Raw genomic sequence first — 23,119 nt, forward strand, 5'->3', positions numbered from 1 at the left:
AAGCTATGATGATCATCAATGACTAAATGAGTAAACCCATGCAAGTGTATGAACACCTTGACAAATAAGAGGTTCCATCACAGGTTCCGGGTATAATAAGCAAGACACGATTAATGGAAAGCTAGTTCTTTCTAGTTTTATGCAAGCAGTGGCGAATAAAGCTGAGCTTTAAAAACATGGTGATATGATTACAATTGGGCAAATCGACATTGCTTACTATGTTAATTTAGTTTGAACCCAGCTACATCCAGAAATGTATCCTCCATAACCCAATTAGCACCCTTGATGCTCATGGTCATGTACGGCAAGAGAGGGGTCGAAATATAAAATCAGATTTTTTTTTTTTTCAAAGGGAAAAAAAAGGGATAGACTAGGGCTTCCAGGTAAGCTTAGATTTTGATTTCAATTCTTGGATTATGCATTTCACAATATCTGAACCTAAATAATTATAATAATATAGATGAACCTCCTTTGTTTCTTTATCAATTATTTTCTGCATTCTTTCTGGCTAAGGAAAATATAAGTTTTAAGTTCATTAAATCAATGATCAATCCTTCAATGTAACCCAATTTTCAGCTCAAGGTTCAGACATCAAGTGTTATGAGAAATTCCAAACTTATATTACAGACTGACCATCCTTGAATGTTCTGCAAGATCAATTACATTAAGCATGACCAAGTTCCATTAAATTCCAAACTTATACTAAGTTGACCATTGACTTGGTATAATAAGCAAGCCAGCCTTAATACCATTGTTTCTAAAAGAAAAATTCATAGCAAATGTCAAATTGGATGCATGTAGAGCTCAATCATTGATTTGAAGTCCCAACAGTGTATCTGGGAGAAAATGTTCTCAAAAAGTAGATATGCCAGAACTTGATCCAACTCCAGTTAAGATGTGACCTATAGGGTAAGGTACCTTAGATAAATTTCATGGATGCATTAGAAGGGTTATGAAATGTTAAATAGCTAATCATGTTTATACTCTTTCACCCATGCTAATTTTCTATTGCATAAAATAGTATATTACAAGACAGAAAATAATTTATCAACTGATTCTGCTCAGAAATTTCATTAAGAGCAAATTTTCTATCTGAAAATTCCAATAGATAAGCCTGTTGATTATGACATCTTAACATGTATCATTCTTCTAATTCAAATTATTCAAGCTTTGAAATGCTCAAGTGCATGACATTGAGGTATAATGGACTGATTATACTCAGACATTCAGCACAGTCAACCGCATTAAGCATTACAATCAATTTCCATTATATTTATCTATAGCTGGGTGTTCTCTTGCCTCATTACTTTCTGCACAAATGGCATCCGCACCTCCAAGAGCCACTAGAAGCTTTCATATCATGGTTTGCTAAACCAGCCAGTCCCGCTACACACTGACCGCACAATACCATATCAGTAATAAACCAGTATGCAGTACGGAGGGTATACTGAGTGTCAGTATATTGAACCGGCCACCATATATTAACAGAATGATACGGTTATCGAGATGGCGAATCATTGTTTCATATCTTACAGTAACATCCTTACATCTGTAGAACAATCTGAAAAGGACTAAATAATGAAGTTCGGTGTATTGATGCAGTAATAGGATAGTATCGGTATGAGATCCAATAATGAGACAGCGAACATTATTTCATATCTTATAGTAACATCCTTACACTAGTGGAATAGCGTGAAAAAGACTGTAATAAAGAAAACAAAATGTTGTAACTCGTGACCATGTTGTCTTTGCATAATATCTAAAGCGAGAAACATTCGATGACACAGCTACAAGAATTTAAAAAACTTCAGATGTGCAAAGGATCCAGAAAAAGTGGAAATGCTTACTGCTAAATAAAAGGTTTTCAATCTAGCAAAAATCACATACCATCAACGACATTAATTCTTGCTTGTCAGTCCCATTCCTCAAGAGAGAGGGCAGCTGCCATTATCTTCTCTTCACCACACCAAAAATCTGTGCCATGAATACCAACAACTAAATAATAAAAATCAGCTTACATTTCTTTTTCATCATCAATCAACCTACACATATTCTCATAATGTCATGGTGTAAAAATCTTTGAACAACGGTATCAGTTGTAATGGTTTCCACCTGGACATGAAAGCAATGAAATCATAGAGCATGCTTCACCATGTGTTGCAATGTTCTAGAGGGTATTAGCTACATGTAATAAGCTGCGCATATGACATTGATACAACACATGCTAAAGAAGAAAACGTACCTTGTCAATGACCCCACATTCTTGGGCCTTAATGGAGTTCAAATGGCCTCCACATCAGACTCCACAGGCTAATTAACAAATCTTGTCAGATTTTTGGTTGTAGTCCATAAATTTAGAAATATAACAATTGTTCATATACTCTCATTTCCAGTGTGCTTCATGAAAAGTTTAACAAGTGTCTCCCTATTATTTATAACCTGTTGAAATTACAAAAGACTCACGAATCAAAAAGGCAGTGATAAGTATCTTAAAAATAAAGGCAAAAAATAACCGAATTAAATACACAATGTTGACTATAAAGTATTCATGTAGATTAACCTGTTACCAAATACTGACATTCAATAATTTAAAACAACAGACAAAAGATCATCTACCCAAACAGGAGGAATTTCTCTAATTGTAACAAATTCAAGCTGCTCACTAATATCCAACATGAGCATGCATGATACTAAGGTAAAAAGTACAAAGGAACTATGCAGTGCGCTTCACCTACTGAGACATGCCACCACAACACAGGATCCCCACGTTCCATTTCCTAGGATTACAACTCATTTAAATTCAAAATTCTTGCTTTTACTAAATTTGGTGCTATCATTTTGAAATCTGATCCCAATTAACAATATGTGTTAACAAACCATACAAGAACTGCATGAATGCTCTAGCATCACAGATCTAGCAGCTATGCATTCACATCACTTAGTACTCGACTAGCCGCTAAATGCAAATCTCTTTTCATGAGATCAAGGAGAACATTTCTTTATTCTAGAAAAATAATTATATTCATATTTTAATATGAAACTTTTAACAAAAAAAATCAGTATACATCTAGCAAACAATCTGAATATGAATGACAGGTTTTATAGGAGAACAGTAAGTCAGGAAGGCAGTAGCTAAACGGTAATTGAAACAATCAGGTATTGTGAAACTTTAAAAGGGCTATCTTTCTACATTGGCATAGTGAAGAATACCCACATTGTACAATGTAATAAATGGATAATTAAAAAATGTGGTAACTCTGTGACATCCCAAACCACATCAGTTATGCCTTTCATAGTACTGTAACATGCAGTATAGACCATAGACTATATGTAATGCCCTAAAAGTTAAGCACAAAATAATACTATATCCAACAATTACTAAATTCAATGAGGTAAATCATCTAAAAGACTCATGCATAAAACCCAACAAACACCAACTCCAGTAAAAAAACCTTCATGAATTAAACCCAAGAAACTCTACTCCATGATTTCCAGGAAGCAAGCACCTTGACAATCTAATTTGACTAGACACCCTAACATCTGGATGTGTTCTTCAGGCCATTAATTCAATTTAATTCATCTTGCCTTGGAAAAAGCACTTTGACTACATTTTCTCCTGCCTTAGAGCAGCAGACCCCTCAAACTGGGTCATCATCCAGCATGTCAATGAGAACATCGTCATGACATCGACCAATGGGAACTCAAACCTGCAAAATAATAGATACCAAGATCTTTATGGACTTCTCCAGGATGATATCCAAGATCACACCACATAGTCAATCTCGTCTTGTGTGACAACTCTCACATAAGAAGCCTTGACATTGTCATCAACACCTTTCTTCATCCTATAGACCCAACAATACTCAACAAGTCTATGCCCTTAACTAGAAGCACTAGAGTCTACCCTTAATTTACATAGAGTCAAACTTTCAAGTTTATTATTCTCATATCCTAGCCCAACAAAAAATAAGCCACATCAAAAATGCCTGTAAGTGTATGAATCAACATTTAGATCATCAAGAATTGCATGAAATTTTCACATAAAGGTAAACCACTGCAAAGATCAAAAGGAAAATATTAGTTTCAGTGTCTCACTATATCTCAGTGGTCCTGCAATGCCAAATGGCACAAAATAATTAGAATATAGTGCCCAGGAAACAAGAAGATCTGCTACCTCTCCTCTAAGGTTTCTCTTAAGGTTGCACCTGCATGGGTGCTCCGGCTTCACCTGGTTCTCCAATTTAAGTGGGTTACCCAGCACAATCCATCTCACTGCCGACCTAGCCAGAGCTGAGCCCAACTTGACTTGACAGTCCAGATCAGGTCAAACCACGAAGGGGCAGGGAGGGGGGATGGGTTGGGGGGGACAAGAGAAGGAGAGAGACATGGGGGCAATCCCGTTCAACCCATCCATCCCCACTATTGATCACTTGGGTTTCTCACCTATGTGTCTACACTCTCCGCCCTCATCCAACCATGAAGATTCGTCCACAGTCGATGGTGACAACTATCAGTGACTGTGACCAGTCATCTGTCTGCACTCTACTCCCCCTCTCGATGGCAAGTTTCTCTTTCACTCCCCTCCCCCCCAACTGTGTTCTTCTTGATGTTGTTTAACCCTTAAGGGTGGGGGTTGGTCCATCCTCCAAAATGAGGATTTTTGCCCTTTTTACATGACAATCAAAGAGCATGAGGCACTCCAATAGATTTTTAATTTCCTAGCTTTGTGTCTTCTCTTTAAACTATCTGAATTACTCTACCCAAATGTTTAGGGCCTTATATGTACTTGGTTTTTTATTAAAAAAAAAAAAATCATATGCTTCAAATGTATATTGTTATTTCTATTACAATCTTTTGTTAATTTGTTCTACAATGGCTATTCCGAACTTTTGAAGGATTTATTCTGAAATTTCGGTTTCCATTTTTTTTTTGGTTTCTTAAATAGTAATTAGTCAAAGAGGAAAAGTGCAAGAAATTTATGTTGTGTGTGAGAGAGAGAGAGAGGTTTTTCAAAGGCTAGATTTTTTTTTTTGGCTGTATTTGATATAGCAGGAAGAAGAGAAAAACTAACTATGCTCATTTACCTCAAATTCTTCTATTTTCATTTCTATTTTTGTTGTTCTAGTGTGCTCTAGCATCTAGAAAGAAAAAATCATACTTTGTTTTCTTCTATCTTCATTAGCACAGACATACTGATGTTGTTTATTTGTATTCTATAAGTTTAGATTAAATAATAGAATTTTGATAGACTTTGAAGTACAGCATTTTTGGTAGAAGTTACGCATTAATCATTGCCAATATATCTTTGCATTATGTGATTTGTATAGTTTATGGATAAAGTTGTATGTTTTAATTACAAAATGAAATATATAAAAGTATAAGTATTTTGTAAATTTTGTACATATTTTAACGCCCAGGCAGTTGCCTAAACACCTAGGCTAGAGGAGGGCCAGTCGTGCAGGGTCACCTAGGCTATCTGACAACCATGGTTTGACAGATCCCTTAGACTCCCATTGGCAGCTATTGAAAATTTACTTAGCATAATGCCTTACTAACTAGTTTGGCTACTTATCACAATCTTGCAGGACAACTAGGAAAAACCTCAGGTCCTGCAGGTCAAGCTTTTGTCAGGTCCCAAACTCACAAGGAATCATTCCTGTGGATTTCATCAAAAGAAAAGAATCGAAAGGATTGACATCTAACAAACACCAGAAAGATTCATTCATTCCGTATGATGTCATCACATGTTGTGTGGTATTTGTTAGATACAGATCCTTTCAATTAAGAAAACGATAAAGGGAGCTTAAAATTAGTGTACCTAATGAACTCCATTTTTTAACAGAGATCGTGTTAGCTCCTACAAAAGCCTTGACATTCACAAAACTTTCAACAATAATATAATATGGAAATATAATTTATTCTCATTTCACTTAATTGCTACCAGAAAAGGACTCATTAATTGAATCTGGTGATCCACTAAGCAAATAGTTGAAAAGATTATCAATGTTCCTGTCCATACCCAGAACTATCTTACGTATGAGCGCTGTCAAATACCTTACTCTTCCACTTGAATTTGTATTTGAAGCTCTAAGTACATTTGCACATGCTACTTGTAAGAGTAGACAGTGGTTAAAAAAATTATATCTCTAGAAATTAAGGATAGTTAAAAAAAAATCAGACCTCTTTTGCACGAATAAGCATTTCACTTTCTAGCATATGCCCAAATGAAGGAACACAACTACACAAGTTTGTTGAAACATAGCTGACATAAAAGCACACTTTGTGCATGTCAACCAGTATACTAACTGAATATGGAAGAAGGGAAACATCCATATCATCACATCACGCCATATTCCAACATACCTTTGGCATAAGGCATCATAAATCATCTACCGTTCTTTACTGCAGCAAGAAGTAGACAAGCCTGAACTATTGCAGCTCCAACAGCAACAGTTTGCATCTGCATAAGCAACAACAATGTCGACACAAGAAAGAAATATGTGAACAAGCATGAAACTTGTTTTAGTGTAAGTCATAAAAATTGTTTTACTTTAAGAGGAACTACAGTAACTGCAGGAGGAAAACTCACAACTAAACAGAAGCATAGTGCTATAAACATCAAGAACTAGTAGACTAATAGTGCTAATAGAAGAAGAAGCAGCTATTTCTATTGAAACTCTCCCCCAAGAAATAATTGCCTGCCATCTTGTTGGAAGCCCCAAAGGCACAAGTACAAATGATACCATCACTGAGCACTGCTAGTTGTATTTGGTGATTTGGTTGTATTTGGCTAAGGCCTGCTTGGTTAGTTAAGGGGTATTCTTGTAACTCTCCTCCTGGTGTATCTCAAGTGTACCCTAAATATAATAATGAAGTTGACATCTGTCTCTCCAAGGTTTACACAGCCGCCTTGGAGTTGGTATTCCGTGGAGTAGGCTCCAAGTCCCAAGAGACCGAACCATGTATATTTGTGTTCTTCTTCTATTGATCATTGTGTGAATGCATTTTATTTCATGGTATCAGAGCCATAGATCGAATTTGTTCTGATCTTTGGTTCTCGTTTTTTTTTTTTTTGGTGGTGCGTTCCTACTTCAAGTGTTTTGGTGTTCTTTGTCCAGATCAATTTTATTTTGGTGTTCTTCATCCAGATCTGGTTTTATTTGCTGATCGTGTTTCGTTGTTCTTTGATGGTGATCAGTTTTTGTTCTTCATCCAGATCTGATTTTATTTTGGTGTTCTTCGTCCAGATCTGGTTTTATTCGCTGATCGCATTTCGGTGTTCCTTGGTGGTGATCAGTTTTTGTTCTTATTGATACAGTTTGATCTCTTGTGAGATTTATGGCGTCCTCTTCATCCTCTGCAGCACCCAGTGCAGCACAGTTGTCTTATCCTAGCATGCTTAATCAAATAGTATCGATTAAGCTTACTTCATCTAATTATCTTGTGTGGGAAAGTTTTATGAAGCCATTCATTCATGGACAATGCCTGTAGGATCACATAGAAGGTGTGAATGTTCCTGCAAAGTTCATAGAAGTCCAAAAAGAAAAGACCAATGATGATGGAAATAAAGCAAAGGACAGAGATGTTGCTCTCAATCCTGATTATCACACTTGGTTGGCCTCAGACCAGCAACTTATAGCATGGATTAAATCTACATTGAATGAAGACATACTTTATCAAGTTGTTGATGTTCAAACAGCCCAGGAACTCTGGACCTGCTTACGAGATTCATTTTCTAAGGTTGCTAAAGCCAAGATTTTGGAGCTCAGGAGCGAGGAGCGAGTTGCAGAATCTTCGTCAAGGACCAATGAGTTCAGTGGAGTTCTGTAACATGATCCAATTCATCTGCAGTGAACTCTCTTTGGTTGGATATAAAGTAGAAGATGAAGATGAAGTTTTACAAGTGATGAATGGATTGTGAGATGAATACAGGATGTTTGTTACATCCATGATATCCAAGCCACCTTATCCCACATTTGATGAACTACGATTTTCTCTTATGCAACATGAAAATATTGTTTTGAAGAAAATGTTGGGAGGAGTAAACAACAGTTCTTCATCCACTTCTGGCAACATTGTGAATGCTCAACATGCATTAGTCACTGCTGCTATTAGTAATAATAGAGGACAAAGGGGCAAAGGCAGGTGGCATGGTGGTCGTGGTAGAGGTAGAACTTCCTTTTCACAAGGAGAACAATTCTGGAGTCGTTTTCCCGATCATGCATGTAGAGGTCAGAACACTACTCCATCTGTTCAGGGATAATTTCAACCAAAATCAAAACTTTCAAGGAAGTCAAAAGAGTTCTTATGGTAAAGGCAGAGGAAACCAAAATTCTGATCAAGCAAATGTAGTTTGTCAATTTTGTGGGTGTATGAATCATAACGCTCGCAACTGTTGGGATCTACAACATATTGTTGCCAACTATGCTCGCTATGAGAATGAGAATCAGTCTTTCAACAATGAACCTTCTGGGGATCAGAATGTTGCAGCCTTGACTTCCAATTTACAGCAAATGAATCTTTCAAGTCAGGAGGACAATACATGGATCTTGGATATTGGTGCAGCCAATCATATTGCAAACATGCCAGGTAAATTCAGTTCACTAAAGCCCTACGTAGGAAATGGATATATTATAACAGGAGATGGAACTAGGCATAAGATAACACATGTTGGGGATGTGAGTGTTGACACCACCTATGGTAAATTGGTTTTAAAGAATGTCTTTTTGGTTCCAACATTGCTTGTTATCTATTTTCCAATTTACTAATGATAACAACTCAAAATGCACCTTTACTCCCTCATCTGTCTTCTTGAAGGAATGAGTTTCCCAGGCAACCTCCGTTGAAGGATGCAAAAGAGGGAGGTTATATACGATAAAAGAGAATTCTAAAGGCCTCCCAATCCTCATTATGTCTGTTGATTCCTCTGAGTTATCCATTTTATGGCATTTTCGGCTTGGACATTGCTCTTATGATGTCATGAAGAATTTGTCTAAATTAGATTTGATTCCCTTGAGTAGTTACGAACCATGTAATAAAGTTTGTGAAGCCGGTCAATTGGGCAAACAAACAAAGCTGCCTTTTACTTTGTCAAACATTGAATGCAATAAGGTTCTTGAACTTGTTCACACAGATATGTGGGGGCCAGCCCATATAGCTTCTTTATTTGGTTCTTGGTATTATGTTGTGTTTGTTGATGAATATACCAAGAACACTGGAATTTATTTCCTAAAGGAAAAGTCCCAAGTTTTCAATACATCTGTTCACTTTAGATTGTTTGCAGAAATCATTTTGGGTGCAAAATCAAGTTCTTAAGAAGTGATGGTGGAGGAGAGTACATGTCAAAGGAATTTAAAGAATATCTCAATAACAATGGAATTGTCCATCAGGTTTCTTGTCCTTATATCCCTCAACAAAATGGGGTAGTGGAATGAAAACATAGACACAAAACAGAAACCGACCTAAGTATAATGTTTGCATCTAGACTTCCCAAATATCTATGGGCTGAAGCTTTTCATTCTGCTGTGTACACTATTAATTGGTTGCCTACCAAAAACCTTAAGGGAAAATCTTCTTTTGAGTTACTATACCATCAACAACCTGACTATGAGTTCATGAGAGTATTTGGTTGTCCTGTTTATGTGCTAAAAGATCAATCACAAAAAAATAAACTTGAAGCTAAGGCTGAGAAATGCATATTTATTGGATATGAGGAAGGATACAAGGGATACAGATGTTATAATCCTTGTAATAGGAAAGTTTACATTTCTAGACATGTTGTCTTTGATGAAGCTTTTATTTATAAGAATTATATGACTAAAGATTTGATAGCACAAGAACAAGATACTGTGACCAAATATTTTGTAAGTGATATCCAGGTGCCAATTACACAATCTCAAGGGAATTATAATCAACAGCAGCATTCATCTATTTGCAAATCACCCATGTAACAACATTTTGACATGCAAAATTCACAAGAAGTTCCCAGCAAACTTAGCACAAATGATTCAAAGGATGAGGCTACTAAATCTGCATCAAAGGTGATTACATATCAACGACAAAGAGGGCAGCAAAAGAGACAAATATTCAGCGATTCAAGACAATATCATGAAGAGAATAAAAATCAAAATTCAACACAAGAGGGACAACCAAATTCAACATCACACATGCAGAATTTGGATGATAGCAGAACTAATTTGAGAACACAACTAGAAATTCAACATGATCAGAAGGTTATTGGTCAGCAGCAACAACATTTTGAAACTCCATCACAACCAGATGATGCATATCAGCTCCTTCCAGATCAACCAAACAGAGAAAGTCAACAGGTTGAGATAAATGTTGGAAGACCAGTTAGAAACCGAAAGGCACCAGAGAGATGGGCAGATAATGAGAGCTTCTTTACAAATGTTGATTGTGTTGGTAAAATTGAAGAGCCTCAGAATTATATAATTGCTTCCAAGGACAACAAATGGGTCGATGCAATGCGTGAAGAGGTAGAGGCAATGCATATAAACAAAACCTGGGACATTGTTAGAAGGCCAGCTGAAAAAAATGTAGTTGGTTGTAAATGGGTTTGCAAAATTAAATACAAATCAGATAGTACTATTGAGAGGTTTAAAGCAAGGTTAGTGGCCAAAGGGTATAATCAAGAATATGGCCTAGACTACGAGGAAACATTTAGTCCTGTTGTTAAAATTATGTCAATAAGAGTTATTCTTTCAGTTGCTTTGACTCATAATTGGCCATTATATCAATTGGATGTCAAGAATGCTTTTCTTCATGGAGACTTGAAGGAGGAGGTGTACATGGGAAAACCACAAGGATTTGAGGAGGCTGATCCATGTAAATATGTTTGCAAGCTGAACCGTTCAATATATGGGTTAAAGTAGGCTTCACGTGCATGGTTTGAAGTTTTTCAGTTGGCTGTATATAGCTATGGTTTCAGGAAATCTCATGTTGATAACTCTCTTTTTATTTTCAAAAAAGACAATGTTCTTGTGGTATTATTATTATATGTTGATGATATAATTGTGATAGAAAATTCAGAGCAGATTATTGCAGAGGTGGAGCTATTGCATCACAAATTTCGTATCAAAGATTTGGGCCCCCTTCGATATTTCTTGGGTATAGAAGTTGATAGAACTACCAATGAAATCAAACTCTCTCAGCATAAATACACAGTTAATCTGTTGAAGAAAACTGGAATGACAAATTGTCGACCTGTAGCTGCTCCAATGTCATCAAGTAAGAGATTAAGAAGAGCTGATAGTCCATCGATCTCCAATCCTGAACATTATAGGAGTATAGCTGGAGCTTTGCAATATCTAACATTAACAAGACCAGACCTTAGTTTTGCTGTGAATCAGGTATGCCAATTCATGCATGCCCCCCACTATAGTTCACTTTGAAGCTCTCAAAAGAATTTTACGGTATACTAAAGGAACAATCAAGATGGGAATGAAATTTACCGTTGACACACAATTAAAGAATCAAGTTTGTGCTACAGTTGCTTATTTTGATGCAGATTGGACAGGTGATTCAAATAGTCGAAGATTGATTTTAGGATATTGTGTCTATCTTGGTAGCAACTTGATTTCATGGAAAAGTTCTAAACAAAAGACCGTTGCTAGATCTAGCACTGAAGCTGAGTACAGGGCTCTTGCAGCAGTTGTAGCAAAAATTTCTTGGATTAGACAGTTGTTGGGTGACATTGGAATCAAGGTTCAAACTTCAACAGTACTTTGTGATAACCAAAGTGCACTTGCTTTAACGGCCAACCCAGTCATGCATGATAGAAGTAAACACATCCAAATTGATTATCATTTCATAAGAGAGAAAGTGGAAGCTAAGGAAGTCTCAACTAGATATGTACCTTCCCAAGAACAAGTTGCAGATATCTTTCCTAAAGCACTATCTGTTGGGCAACACAATTGTCTCCATGACAAACTATGCCTGGTTTCCTCCCCAGTATAGTTTGCGGGGGAGTGTTAGTTGTATTTGGTGATTTAGTTGTATTTGGCTAAGGCCTTATTGGTCAGTTAAGGGGTATTCTTGTAACTCTCCTCCTGCTGTATCTCAAGTGTACCCTAAATATAATAATGCAGTTGACATCTGTCTCTCTAAGGTTTACATAGCCGCCTAGGAGTTGGTATTCCATGGAGTAGGCTCCAAGTCCTAGGATACCGAACCACGTACATTTGTATTCTTCTTTTGTTGATCGTTGTGTAGATGTGTTTTATTTCAAGCACTCTATCAATGTTCCTTATTTCATAGGGCAAAAAATGCAACTATTATGGGTCCCCTTTGTAGGGTACAGGCAGAGCCAGGATGGGCAGGGGCAACAAAATGCACATATTAATCATCATATTTTGATCTATCAATGTAATAAGATTTTAGTTTGTAGTATTGTTTGGCGTAAGAGAAAGAAGTTGATATTCATCATATCTCATGTGCGATGTTTTCTATATTTTAATGATGTTAAATAGAAAATTTTCATTATAAACCTATCAGATTATACTTTCCAATATTAGTTGATCTTAAAATTTTTAAAGCAGACTAGTCCATGGTTAAACCGCAGAGCGAAAAATGAACTTATAGCAAAAGGAGTAATAATATATAGACAAATTTCTTAAAATACCTTCATGGTAATAGAGGTTATTACTAATAGATATCTAAGTGTAGATATGCCTTTTCACTAATAGATATCTAGTGTAGACATGACTTTTTAAGAGCATGGCCCTTATATTAAGGAAATCATTTTGACATATCACTGCCAAGCATAATATCTTAATATCACTAGCTGTTTTAATGATCATGCCTTAAATTCAGGAGCCATAAAAGTAAATCTGGTTAAATTGGCAACTAAATGCTTGCTTTCAAGAGGTGAGAAGATAATTTTTGAAATTTTTTTTAAAAAAAATTGGGAGGGGGGTGGGGGCTTTCCCTAATATAAAATATTTTTGGAAGGTTACTACACCAGATCACGGAGGGGAGGGGTATAGCCCCTCTTCCTTGCTCCTTGTCCCAAGTGCATTCTCCACATCTCTCTTCGAAATCAAGTTTGAAGCAGATAAGCCTATAGTAGGGATGCAAAATAATTGAGCTGCTCGCAAGCTACTCAAGCTTGACTCGACTTAGCCACTATCAAGCTCGAATAGCAAAATTCTCGACTCGAAGGCTTGCGAGCCTATTCAAATTTTTATATATACTAATTATATTATTTTATTTATGATATATATAATTATGAGTAGGCTAAAGCTTGAAGTCGAGCTCGAGCATGGCTCAATTGATATTCGAGTCGAGTTGATCTCAAGTATTGCATTTTTTTCATCAAGTCAAGCTCGAGCTTGGGATATTAAAGCTTGATCAATCTTGAGTCAAGTTTTAAGCCCAAGCAAGGTGTTGCAGATGGAATCCGTCCTAGGCCAGAGGTGCTGGAGCGAGGCGACATCCGGTGTGTCGACGGTGGCTGGATCTGCAAGAAAAGTCTCCGTCGGAATTGGCTCCGACGGGGACCCTTCGATGCTCGAGCCAGATTTTCCGCAGCAGGAGAAAAAGAACGAGCGTTTATGAGAAGGAGAGGTGTACCTTTTGGGGGTCCTCAGATTATCTTTTTATAGGTAGAGTGGAAGTCTTGGAGAGAGAAAAGGTCGTAAAGGATTTTTTTTATTCCTCATCATGGTTTTGAGCACCACGTCTGACCCTTTTGATTTGCTTGAATGGATGAGTAGCGTCACCTTATAGTATGTGGAGGCCACCTCCATTAATGCCATGAGTTGACAATTAGAGACTTTGGGGGTGGCGTGGCTTTGTTCATGACTATCCTCATATTTAAAGAGGATGATGTCATCGAACAATAGAGAAGTCCCTAAGAGTCATCATAATAGTCATTGTCTTTAATGGTTGAACTTAACAGCTACTTGGAGGCTTCGGATGGACATTATTGGATGCGACGACCAAATCAAGGATTGAGGAGAGTAGGCCTCGGGGCCAATCATGCGTCGCTGGATGGCGTGATTTGACATGAACCCATCCGATCACCTGTAGACAGCTGTTTGTAGGGATATGACTCACTGGAGAGCATCATGATTCGGTGGGACTACGAGGGGATTAACTTTTTCCAAAATATTTTGATATAGTCACTGACGTGACAAATGATTAGGTGTAAGGATTGGCCAAAGATCCTTGGAGAAGAAGCTTGAGCCACAATATTCCTTGGATCGGTGCCTGAAGTCCGACAGCCATCTTCGAGCTGAAAGCTGACTTGGCCGAGGCATGGATCTACCGTCCAAACTTAAGTCGGTGGCCAAAATTAGGATCGGCTCTAGAAGTTATGTGTTAAGGTATCTAGAAGGTAAGTAATAATATTTCTGCATGTCACTTGCCATGACTCCCCTTCTCTTCTATGTCTTCGTCATAACCAAGGTACTACCCCCCAACAGGCCCCATTGGTTTTGGGATCGTAGTGCTTAAGGAGCGGTTTTTGGCCAATCACAAGTTGGCCATGAGGTTGAAAGAATGCCTAATGAAGGTGGTCGGCCGCTTGGTGCCGTCATCCGAGAAAGCCATAAATGTAGCGATAGGGAGAGGCCATCCCTTTCCCCTCCGATTGGTGCCTGATGAACGATTGGTCCCGCTATCCCGCCTTGTCCCGTCAGGGTCCTGCACGGCGAGTGTTAGAGATTTTCTCCCCTGGTTGAATGTCCTTGAAATTGGTGCATGACTTTTAGACTTTCTTAAGTTTGGTGAGTGTTGTCACCTCATGGCACATGCGAACACACCTATTAATTGCATGGACTGAAAATCAGGAGCTGAATGTGTGGGGAGGGGGAGGGCTTGCTTTGCTTTACTCCTGACCATTGCCCTTTTTAAATGGGATGATGTGATAGGATTATAATGAGGCCTCTCGAGGGCCAACGACTAAAATCAGGGGCTGGAGGCCGATGTTGAGATTAGTAGCTGAGGATTGGTCGGCCAATGAAAAAAATTATTCGGAGCCACTCGCTTGGATTGCGGTACACCGATAAGGCCAGGGCTAGGAGTGGGTCGGCAACCGATGCAAGGGCCAAGGCCGCCATGGGGCTCGTCGGTCGAGGCGGGGATCGGATGCGTGCAAGGAGCGCGGGCATCTACCAGTAGAAGCCAAACGCATGGGTGCAACCTCTCCTTGCTCTTCCTCTCCCACCACCGTTTTGTCCTATTGTGTTGCCCATGGGAGGATGGAATGAGAGGGGGAGAGGCATTAATGCCTCTGTCAAGTTCAAGTGTCTCAGGGCAATCCTCGTAACATATGCACAGTGGATGGCGCACCATCGAGAATTAATGAAATACATGGGGCAGTGTGGCCAATGAAAACCTTTTAGCAGTGACAGTGGACTGGTTAGATCAATGACACCTTGGTCCTCTGATTCATTCGTATCTTCGGCCCAGACGGAATTTCCTTCAACATCTCACGTCTTCGGCCAGTACGAAATTATCCCCAATACAAGGAATTCTGTATCAGTCTGAACCGACCGATACATCCAGTGTCGAACCGAACCGACGGAGAATCGATCCAGTTCAGGCCTAAAATTCGAGAAATGATCCGAACCGACCGATCATCCGAACCATACCAAACTGATCGGTTCGATACGGTTCATGCGCAAACCACCCAAGACCAGGTGGTATGACTCGATTCGGCTTAATTTGGATGCTTGATTCGACTTGTTTATGTTTAAACCGAGCCGTACCGACCACGTGGGGGAATGGGAGTCTTGTTGGGTGGGGGGGTGGGGGCTGGGGCCACCAATTATTGGTGCCTTGGTGGCTTGGCTCTGCCTTTCGAATGGAAGGCAGAGACGCAGAGAGGCAGAGAGCCAGAAGCTCTGACTCCAACGACAAACGCGAACGAAGTCCAAAAAAAAGAAGAAAAATTTCAAAAATTTTCTATAACTTCTTCGAGGAGATGACATATTTCGATCGAAAGTAAGAAAATCTATCATTCTGTCACTAAATATTTTATTTTTCATCTTTTTTTGGCTAAAAAATGGTAAGTAAAAAAATAAGAGAAAATTATGCAAAAATTTATGATTTCGGTATGATTTCATTATATATTGTAGATCATTGGATGATCTACACGGTGACACTAAAATTATTAATTTTTATTAATTATTTTTAAATATATATATATATTTATAATAAAAATTATTTTAAAAAATTAAACTAAAAAGATTATAAAATCAAAATATTGTTTAGAATGATTCAAGCTATTTTCAGTATAAATTTTATATTTGATTGTGAAGATTTTGATGCATGATATACATAGTAGCCTAGGCTTAATTTCGAATAAAATAAAAAAATAAATAGCATCTAACGTATGTTAATGGACTTAAAAAAATATATGTAATATTCATGACATATTTCTACTTAGATCTAACCTCAAATATTTTTTTAAATTTTTTAAATTTAAAATAATTTTTAATAATTTAAATAATAAAAAATATGCAAGTATGTAACTAATTAAAAAAATATATAAAATTAGTAATATATTTTAGCTAATTCAATAGTATTATTTGAAACACAACATCTATCTTATACATTAAAGTGCATCCCTCCACTCTCTCTGCATGCCATGTGGCATGTAACACGTCAAAGCTGACTGTGTACACGTCAGATGCGGGAGGGCTACATACTTTTTTTTTGTCTTTTCTTCGGCGTGCTTTGGACTCTCCTATTTTTTTTCATTGAATCATTCTCGAGCCCTCTCGAACCTTCTCTACCTCTCCTGTAGGTGCTTTCCTTCCCACAGATCTTGATTTTTTTTTGCTTGGAACCCTTCCAAATCCCTCGTTGTGGCCTACCGTCGATCTCCATCGTCACCTTCCTCTCCATCATCACCAATGTCGGCCATCTCTTTCGATCTCCCTCAGGTGGTTTCCTTCCCACATATCTCTGAAAAAGAGAGGCTAACGTCCTCCCTGCTCTCCCACCGATCTTCGCCGTCGCTCTCCTCCCGATCCTTACCAACATTGGGCTCCCCCCTCCAATCTCTCACAGGTGCTCTCCTTCCCATAGATCTCCATTTTTCTTTTGCTTGGAACCCTTCCAGATCCTTCATAGTGGGTGAGGCGCGGCAGGCGGAGACGTGGGGGCAGGGCGGGGCAGCCGGCAGAGCCAGGGGGCTTTTTTTTCTATGGACCGCATGGGGGCGGGGGGGAGGCATGGCTAGCGGAGACTGTGCGACACGGTCCACAAGGGAAAAAAAGCCCCACCCCCTCCCCCCACAGCTCTGCCGGCCATGGCTCCCCCCGCCCCCCACCTCCCCCCTCCCCCACGGCTTTGTCGGTCATCGCTCCCGTCCCTGCTACTCCGTCGGTCGTGCCTCATCCACCGTGAAGCACGGGTGACATCCTTGTATTTTTATGAATTTATGAGATTTAAAATTATTATTTAAAATTTAAAAATATATATATAAATAAAAATTATGAAAAAATAAAAATATGAAATATATTAATCAGATATATTTTCTGAAGTTTAAAAATAAATTTTTTATGATGAAAAAATATAATTTTTTATAATTATTAAACTGTCGTATTTTGTTAAACTTGTAGAAATAAGTAAGGAGCCAGAGCGTGATATTGACCGGGAGCATGGCAAAATGCTCTCGACTCGACACCGTTGGAGATGCAAATAGTGTAGCACAAAATTCAAGAGAGGAGTGACTAGGTTGAAATAGCATTTGGCTGGTGGTTATCTTGATGTGATTGTGTCAGGAAATACCTATAGAAGGTTCGACAGCTCATGAAAAAGCACTTCATTGATTCTAAAGCAGCGAAGAAGAGGGCAAAATAAAAGAGGATAAAGGTGGACCGTCGAGTTGGAGAGCCACCTTTCTATCATTTCAGAGAGTCAGAGGAGGCCTTCGCTCTAGATGACGAGGAGACAGATTGAGATTGCCATTCAGATGAGTCTAAATGATCAATATCGACTAGAGAAGATGGCCAGATATAGAGAGTGATTTGGGTCACGCCCCCGATTCGAGATCGCAAGTCAGAGATCGCGGCAACCGCCGCATACTTACGAAGAACTCTCTCGACAAGCATATATGGCATTCTAAAATCAACTTTTAATCTCTCACAAAATTTTAATAATATTCGAAGATCTTACACCAATTACATCTCAAATAATAATCCTATAAAAGTATCATAATAAATCTATGTTATCGACTCTCGCTTCTCACTCACTCCCAAAACAGTATCCATATCTGCAATTAAGAATCTGAATCTAAAAAATAAAAGAGAGGTAAGGAGCTTGACAGCTCAATAAGTAATGAATATCTCAACTAGACATTCCCGATATTATCATATGATATGATGTTTAAAAGTAATGCCATAAATGAATATAAAAATATATTTCATTCTTAAATAAGTCAAATAATTTCAATACTCACATGCATGCATAATCATAAATCTGATTCGAATCAAAAACACATAACTCAACAGTCTTTGACTATGACCAATATTTAATCCCTATTGACGGGATCTACTAAATACCAACGTATAACCCCCACTGGCATGATCCACTAAATACCAACGCATAACCCCCACTAACAGGATTCACTAAATACCAATGCATAACCCCCACTTACAGGATCCACTGAGTACCAACGTATAATTTTCATTGACAGGATTTACTGAGTACCAACGTATAATCCCTATTGATGGGGTATACTGAAACATAGTTAGACTGAGAGCACAAATCCGATTCATATCAAACACTTATTCAATGTAATATATAGATATCATAATTTTACTAAACATATGCATATTCCTTAATAAATCATGATATTTTAGAAATCACTTTTCGTTCAAAGCATAGTTTCATAAATCATGCATAATTCAAAGATTGATATTTGCTTTCAAAATAATTATAAAATATCTTGAGAAGACACTTCATTACTTACATCTTGTAGAACACTAAACGAACAGATTCAATCAAATCCGAAAGCATCTTTCAGAACCTATTATTTAAAATTATATCCTTACATTAATTCTAATTTATAACTAAATCAAAATAAAATCTCATATCAAAACCCCACTTAAGATTGGATCAAAGATTGGGTGTATTGTTCGAATCAAATTTCTAAAATAAGATCAAATTAATCATAGAAGATAGATCTCCAATTTCATAAATCCAAGAAAAGAGAGGCAACAAGTATGGTAGAAAGGGAGAAAATATTGAAGAGAGAGAAATGAATCTAGAGAAAGAAAATAGAGAGAAAAAGGTAGAAACATTTTTTTCTTCCCAGTTTTCTTTTTTCGTTTTTTTTCACGGGATAGAGACCCTGCGCGGTCCTCTTCGTCTTCTCTTCTTTCACGGAACAGGGGGGTTGTTCTTCCCCTTGTTCTTGAACTAGGAGGACATCCTCCCCGTCGGTGACCCTTGTGGCCGGAGGGGCAGTCCCCGATAGCGCCAACTGATCGGGTCCAGTGACCGGCAGCGACAAGTGGTGACGGGAAAAACCAAAACAAAACAAAAAAACAAGGAACTCGAGATACTGAAAATTTCAAGGGTTTTTGGCAGAAAAATTGGGCAAAAATTCATGATTAAAATTAGGAAAGATTGAGAAAACAAGATGGAAGAGATCTATCTGGTCTTTGATGGGTTTTGATCTAATTTCTGACAGCCAAAGCAAGGGTAAACCGCCAGCAATCTAGAGGAAAGAAAGGAAGAAAAGAGCAGCGAACCTTGGTGGTTTTTTGGTAAGGAAAAAGTGAGGGATTAGGGCCTTTAGATAGGTTTCAACAGGGAGGATTTAGAGTTAGATTAAATCTCTATTTCCTAAAATTTTTGGGAGGTTGACTTGGGGAAGAAGAGGAACTCCTTCAGGAATTTGGCAAGACATCCATAGCCCAACATGTGCAGAGTACGTGCTAGCTTAAAAATTTCTTTTTCTTTTTTCTTTTTTTTGAGATCTGTGTGGGATTGGGGTATCACATTCTTCCCTCTTAAAAAAATTTTTGTCCTCAAAATTTTTCTTGCTTAGGTCCTCGAAATTTTTCTTTTGGCTTGAGTTACCTCAAATTATAATCATCCTCTAATTTTCAAAATTGAATCATTCATCATCATATCTTTCAAACTAAATTCTTGTTTTGATTAACCTGAAAACAATTCAGACCATTATGCTTCCGATGCGCACTTTGATTCAAATCCATCAATGTACTTGTGTCAAATCTAAATTTTTAAGTTATGTCATCATCAATAAAAGTCATTCTCTTAATGTCCCTAGTGTGTCCCCACCTACATTCTGTGTCATAACTTATCAATCTGGCTCTAATACCATATTGTCACGTCTCCGATCCAAGATCATGAACCAAAGGTCGCGGCAACCACCGCATATTTATGGAGAATTTTCTCTACAAGCATGCAAAGTATTCCAAACACGATATTAATGCATCATAGTGGAATTCATAATAAATTTAATCCAAGATTTAACTAACCAAAATCAACTTTTAATCTCTCACAAAATTTCAATAATATTCGAAGATCTTATATCAATTACACCTCAAACAATAATCCTTTAAAAGTATCATAATAAATCTATGTTGTCGACTCTCGCTTCTAACTCACTTTCAAAATAGTATCCATATCTGCAATTAAGAATTTGAATCTGAAAAATAAAAGAGAGAGATAAGGAGCTTAACAGCCCAGTAAGTAATGAATATCTCAACTAAACATTTTAGATATTATCATATGATATGGTGTTCAAAAATAATGCCATGAATAAACATAAAAACATATTTCATACTTAAATAAATCAAATAATTTCAATACTTGTATGCATACGTAATCATAAATCCGATTTGAATCAAAAACACATAACTCAACAGTCTTTGACTATGATCAACGTTTAACCCTCATTGACGAGATCTACTGAATACCAATGTATAAGCTCCACTGGTAGAATCCACTAAATACCAGTGCACAACCCCCACTGGCAGGATCCATTGAGTACCAATGTATAATCTCCATTGATAGGATCACTGAGTACCTACGTATAATCTCCATTGGTGGGGCCCACTAAAACATAGACTGAGAGCATAAATCCGATCCATATCAAGCACTTATTTAATATAACATATAGATATCATAATTTCACTGAACATATGCATATTTCTTAATAAATCATGATATTTCAGAAATTACTTTTCATTCAAAGCATAGTTTCATAAATCATACATAATTCAAAGACTGATATTTGCTTTCAAAATAATTATAAAATATCTCAAGAATATATTTCATTACTTACATCTTGCAGAACACTGAACAGACAGATTCAATCAAATTCCGAAAACATCCTTCAGAATCTATTATTTAAAATTATATCCTCACATTAATTCTAATTCATAACTAAATCAAAATAAAATCTCAAATCAAAACCCCACTTAAGATCGGATCGGAGATTGGGTGTGTTGTTCGAATCAAATTTCTAAAATAAGATCAAATTAATCATAGAAAATAGGTCTCCAATTTCATAAATCCAAGAAAAGAAAGAGAGGCAACAAGTATGATAGAGAGAAAATATTGAAGAGAGAGAAATGAATCTAGAGAGAAAAGTCTGTAGAGAGAGAAAAAGGTAGAAAGATTTTTTTTCTTTCTCTTTTTCTTTTTCTTTTTTTCATGGGACAGAGAACCCACGCAGTCCTCTTTCTCTTCTTTCATGGAACAGGGGGGTTGTTTTTCCCCTTGTTTCCAAACTAGGAGGACACGCTCCTGCCGGTGACCCTTGTGGCCATACGGGCAGTCCCTGGTGGTGCCAACCGATCGGGTCCAATGATCGGCGGCGACAAGTGGCAGCGAAAAAAACCAAAACAAAACAAAAAAAAATAGGAAACTCGAGAAACAGAAAATTTCAAGGGTTTTTGGTAGAAAAATTGGGCAAAAATTCATGATTAAAATTGAGAAAGATTGAGAAAATAAGATGGGAGAGATTTACCTGGTCTTTGATAAATTTTGATCCAAGTTTCAACAGCCAAAGCAAGGGTAAACTGCCGGCAATCTAGAGGAAAGAAAGGAAGAAAAGAGCAGTGAATCTTGGTGATTTTTCGATGAGAAAAAAGTGAGGGATTAGGGTCTTTAGATAGGTTTCAATGGGGAGGATTTAGAGTTAGATTAAATCTCTATTTCCTAAGGTTTTTAGGAGGTTGAAAAGGGAAAGAAGAGGAACTCCTTCAGGAGTTCCTCAAGACATCCACAGCCCAGCACCTGCAGAGCACGTGCTGGCTTAAAAATTCCTTTCTTTTTTTTTAAGATCTATGTAGGGTTGGGTATCATGGATTTGGACCGTCATTCTATGAATCGGGGTCTGGCTCTGCTACCGCTGTGGGAGAGTCCAAGTTCAGGAGAACCACCTCTGTCAAGGAGTTAGTCAGTAGAGGCAGGCATAGTATTTCATCTATGATGAGATTTTTGACAGTAGGAGGAGGTCCTCCAGAGATATTCCAGTAAGAGCCACTATCCATGATTTGGATCCACAAGCTTTTCGCACCAAAGATTCAAAACAGTAGAGGATTGACATTGTTGAAGAAGGATAAGAAGGATATGTGGCGAGCTATTGGATCATAATTTCATTTCAGCCACATTCCAATAAATGCCACGGACAATACTTACTATCGATCTGTCAATTCAGCCATACAGACTGTCGGCCTCTGTTATAGAAATCGGATCGTGCAGGGACACCTAAGATTAATCAGCAACCAAGGAACTTGGAGATCAATGATGCCCTAGGACGTGCAAGAGGAGAAAGAGAGAAGAGAGTAAAGGCGGCTAGGGTTTTGGGAGAAACAACTTTTCCATTCACTGTATCAATCTCCTTGACCTAATTATATTGTATATATATACCTATACAAAAGGGTCAAGCCCAATGTTTAATAAAACTCCCAATGGCTAACCTGATGCGATGCACTCTCCGAGCCTATGTATATCCATGTCTCACATGCACACAACCTTTTGGACTTAATCCCAGCCCAAACAAAAGATTAGGCCCTTAAGACCTCTCAAACCAAGGCCTTAAGTTCCTAGGATCAAACCTGATCCTAAATCCAAGCTGAAAGCTTGTGCAGCTTTGCCTGCGATACTG

General features: G+C 37.8%; 1 protein-coding gene across 13 annotated transcripts in view; it reads right to left on the reverse strand.

Annotated features, from left to right (window-relative positions):
- LOC105045284 (uncharacterized) overlaps positions 1-23,119 on the reverse strand; it is a 53,288-nt gene that overhangs the window by 1,618 nt on the left and 28,551 nt on the right. For 6 of the 13 annotated variants that reach the window (XR_012141474.1, XR_012141476.1, XR_012141475.1 and 3 more), the window contains 3 exons: positions 6,364-6,460; positions 2,243-2,439; positions 1,888-1,974 (listed from right to left, as the gene is read on the reverse strand). Coding sequence is in view for 3 of the 13 variants with exons in the window: in XM_073257803.1 (XP_073113904.1) it covers positions 6,430-6,460 (31 nt within the window). In the remaining 10 variants the exon portion in view is untranslated. Of the gene's footprint in view, positions 1-1,093; positions 1,394-1,887; positions 1,996-2,242; positions 2,440-6,363; positions 6,461-8,117; positions 8,250-23,119 lie in introns of those variants that run through there. The other 7 variants (XM_073257800.1, XM_073257802.1, XM_073257801.1 and 4 more) reach the window with 4 other exon arrangements.

The sequence above is a fragment of the Elaeis guineensis genome, chromosome 5 (assembly GCF_000442705.2).
Source record: "Elaeis guineensis isolate ETL-2024a chromosome 5, EG11, whole genome shotgun sequence".
NCBI lineage: Eukaryota > Viridiplantae > Streptophyta > Magnoliopsida > Arecales > Arecaceae > Elaeis > Elaeis guineensis.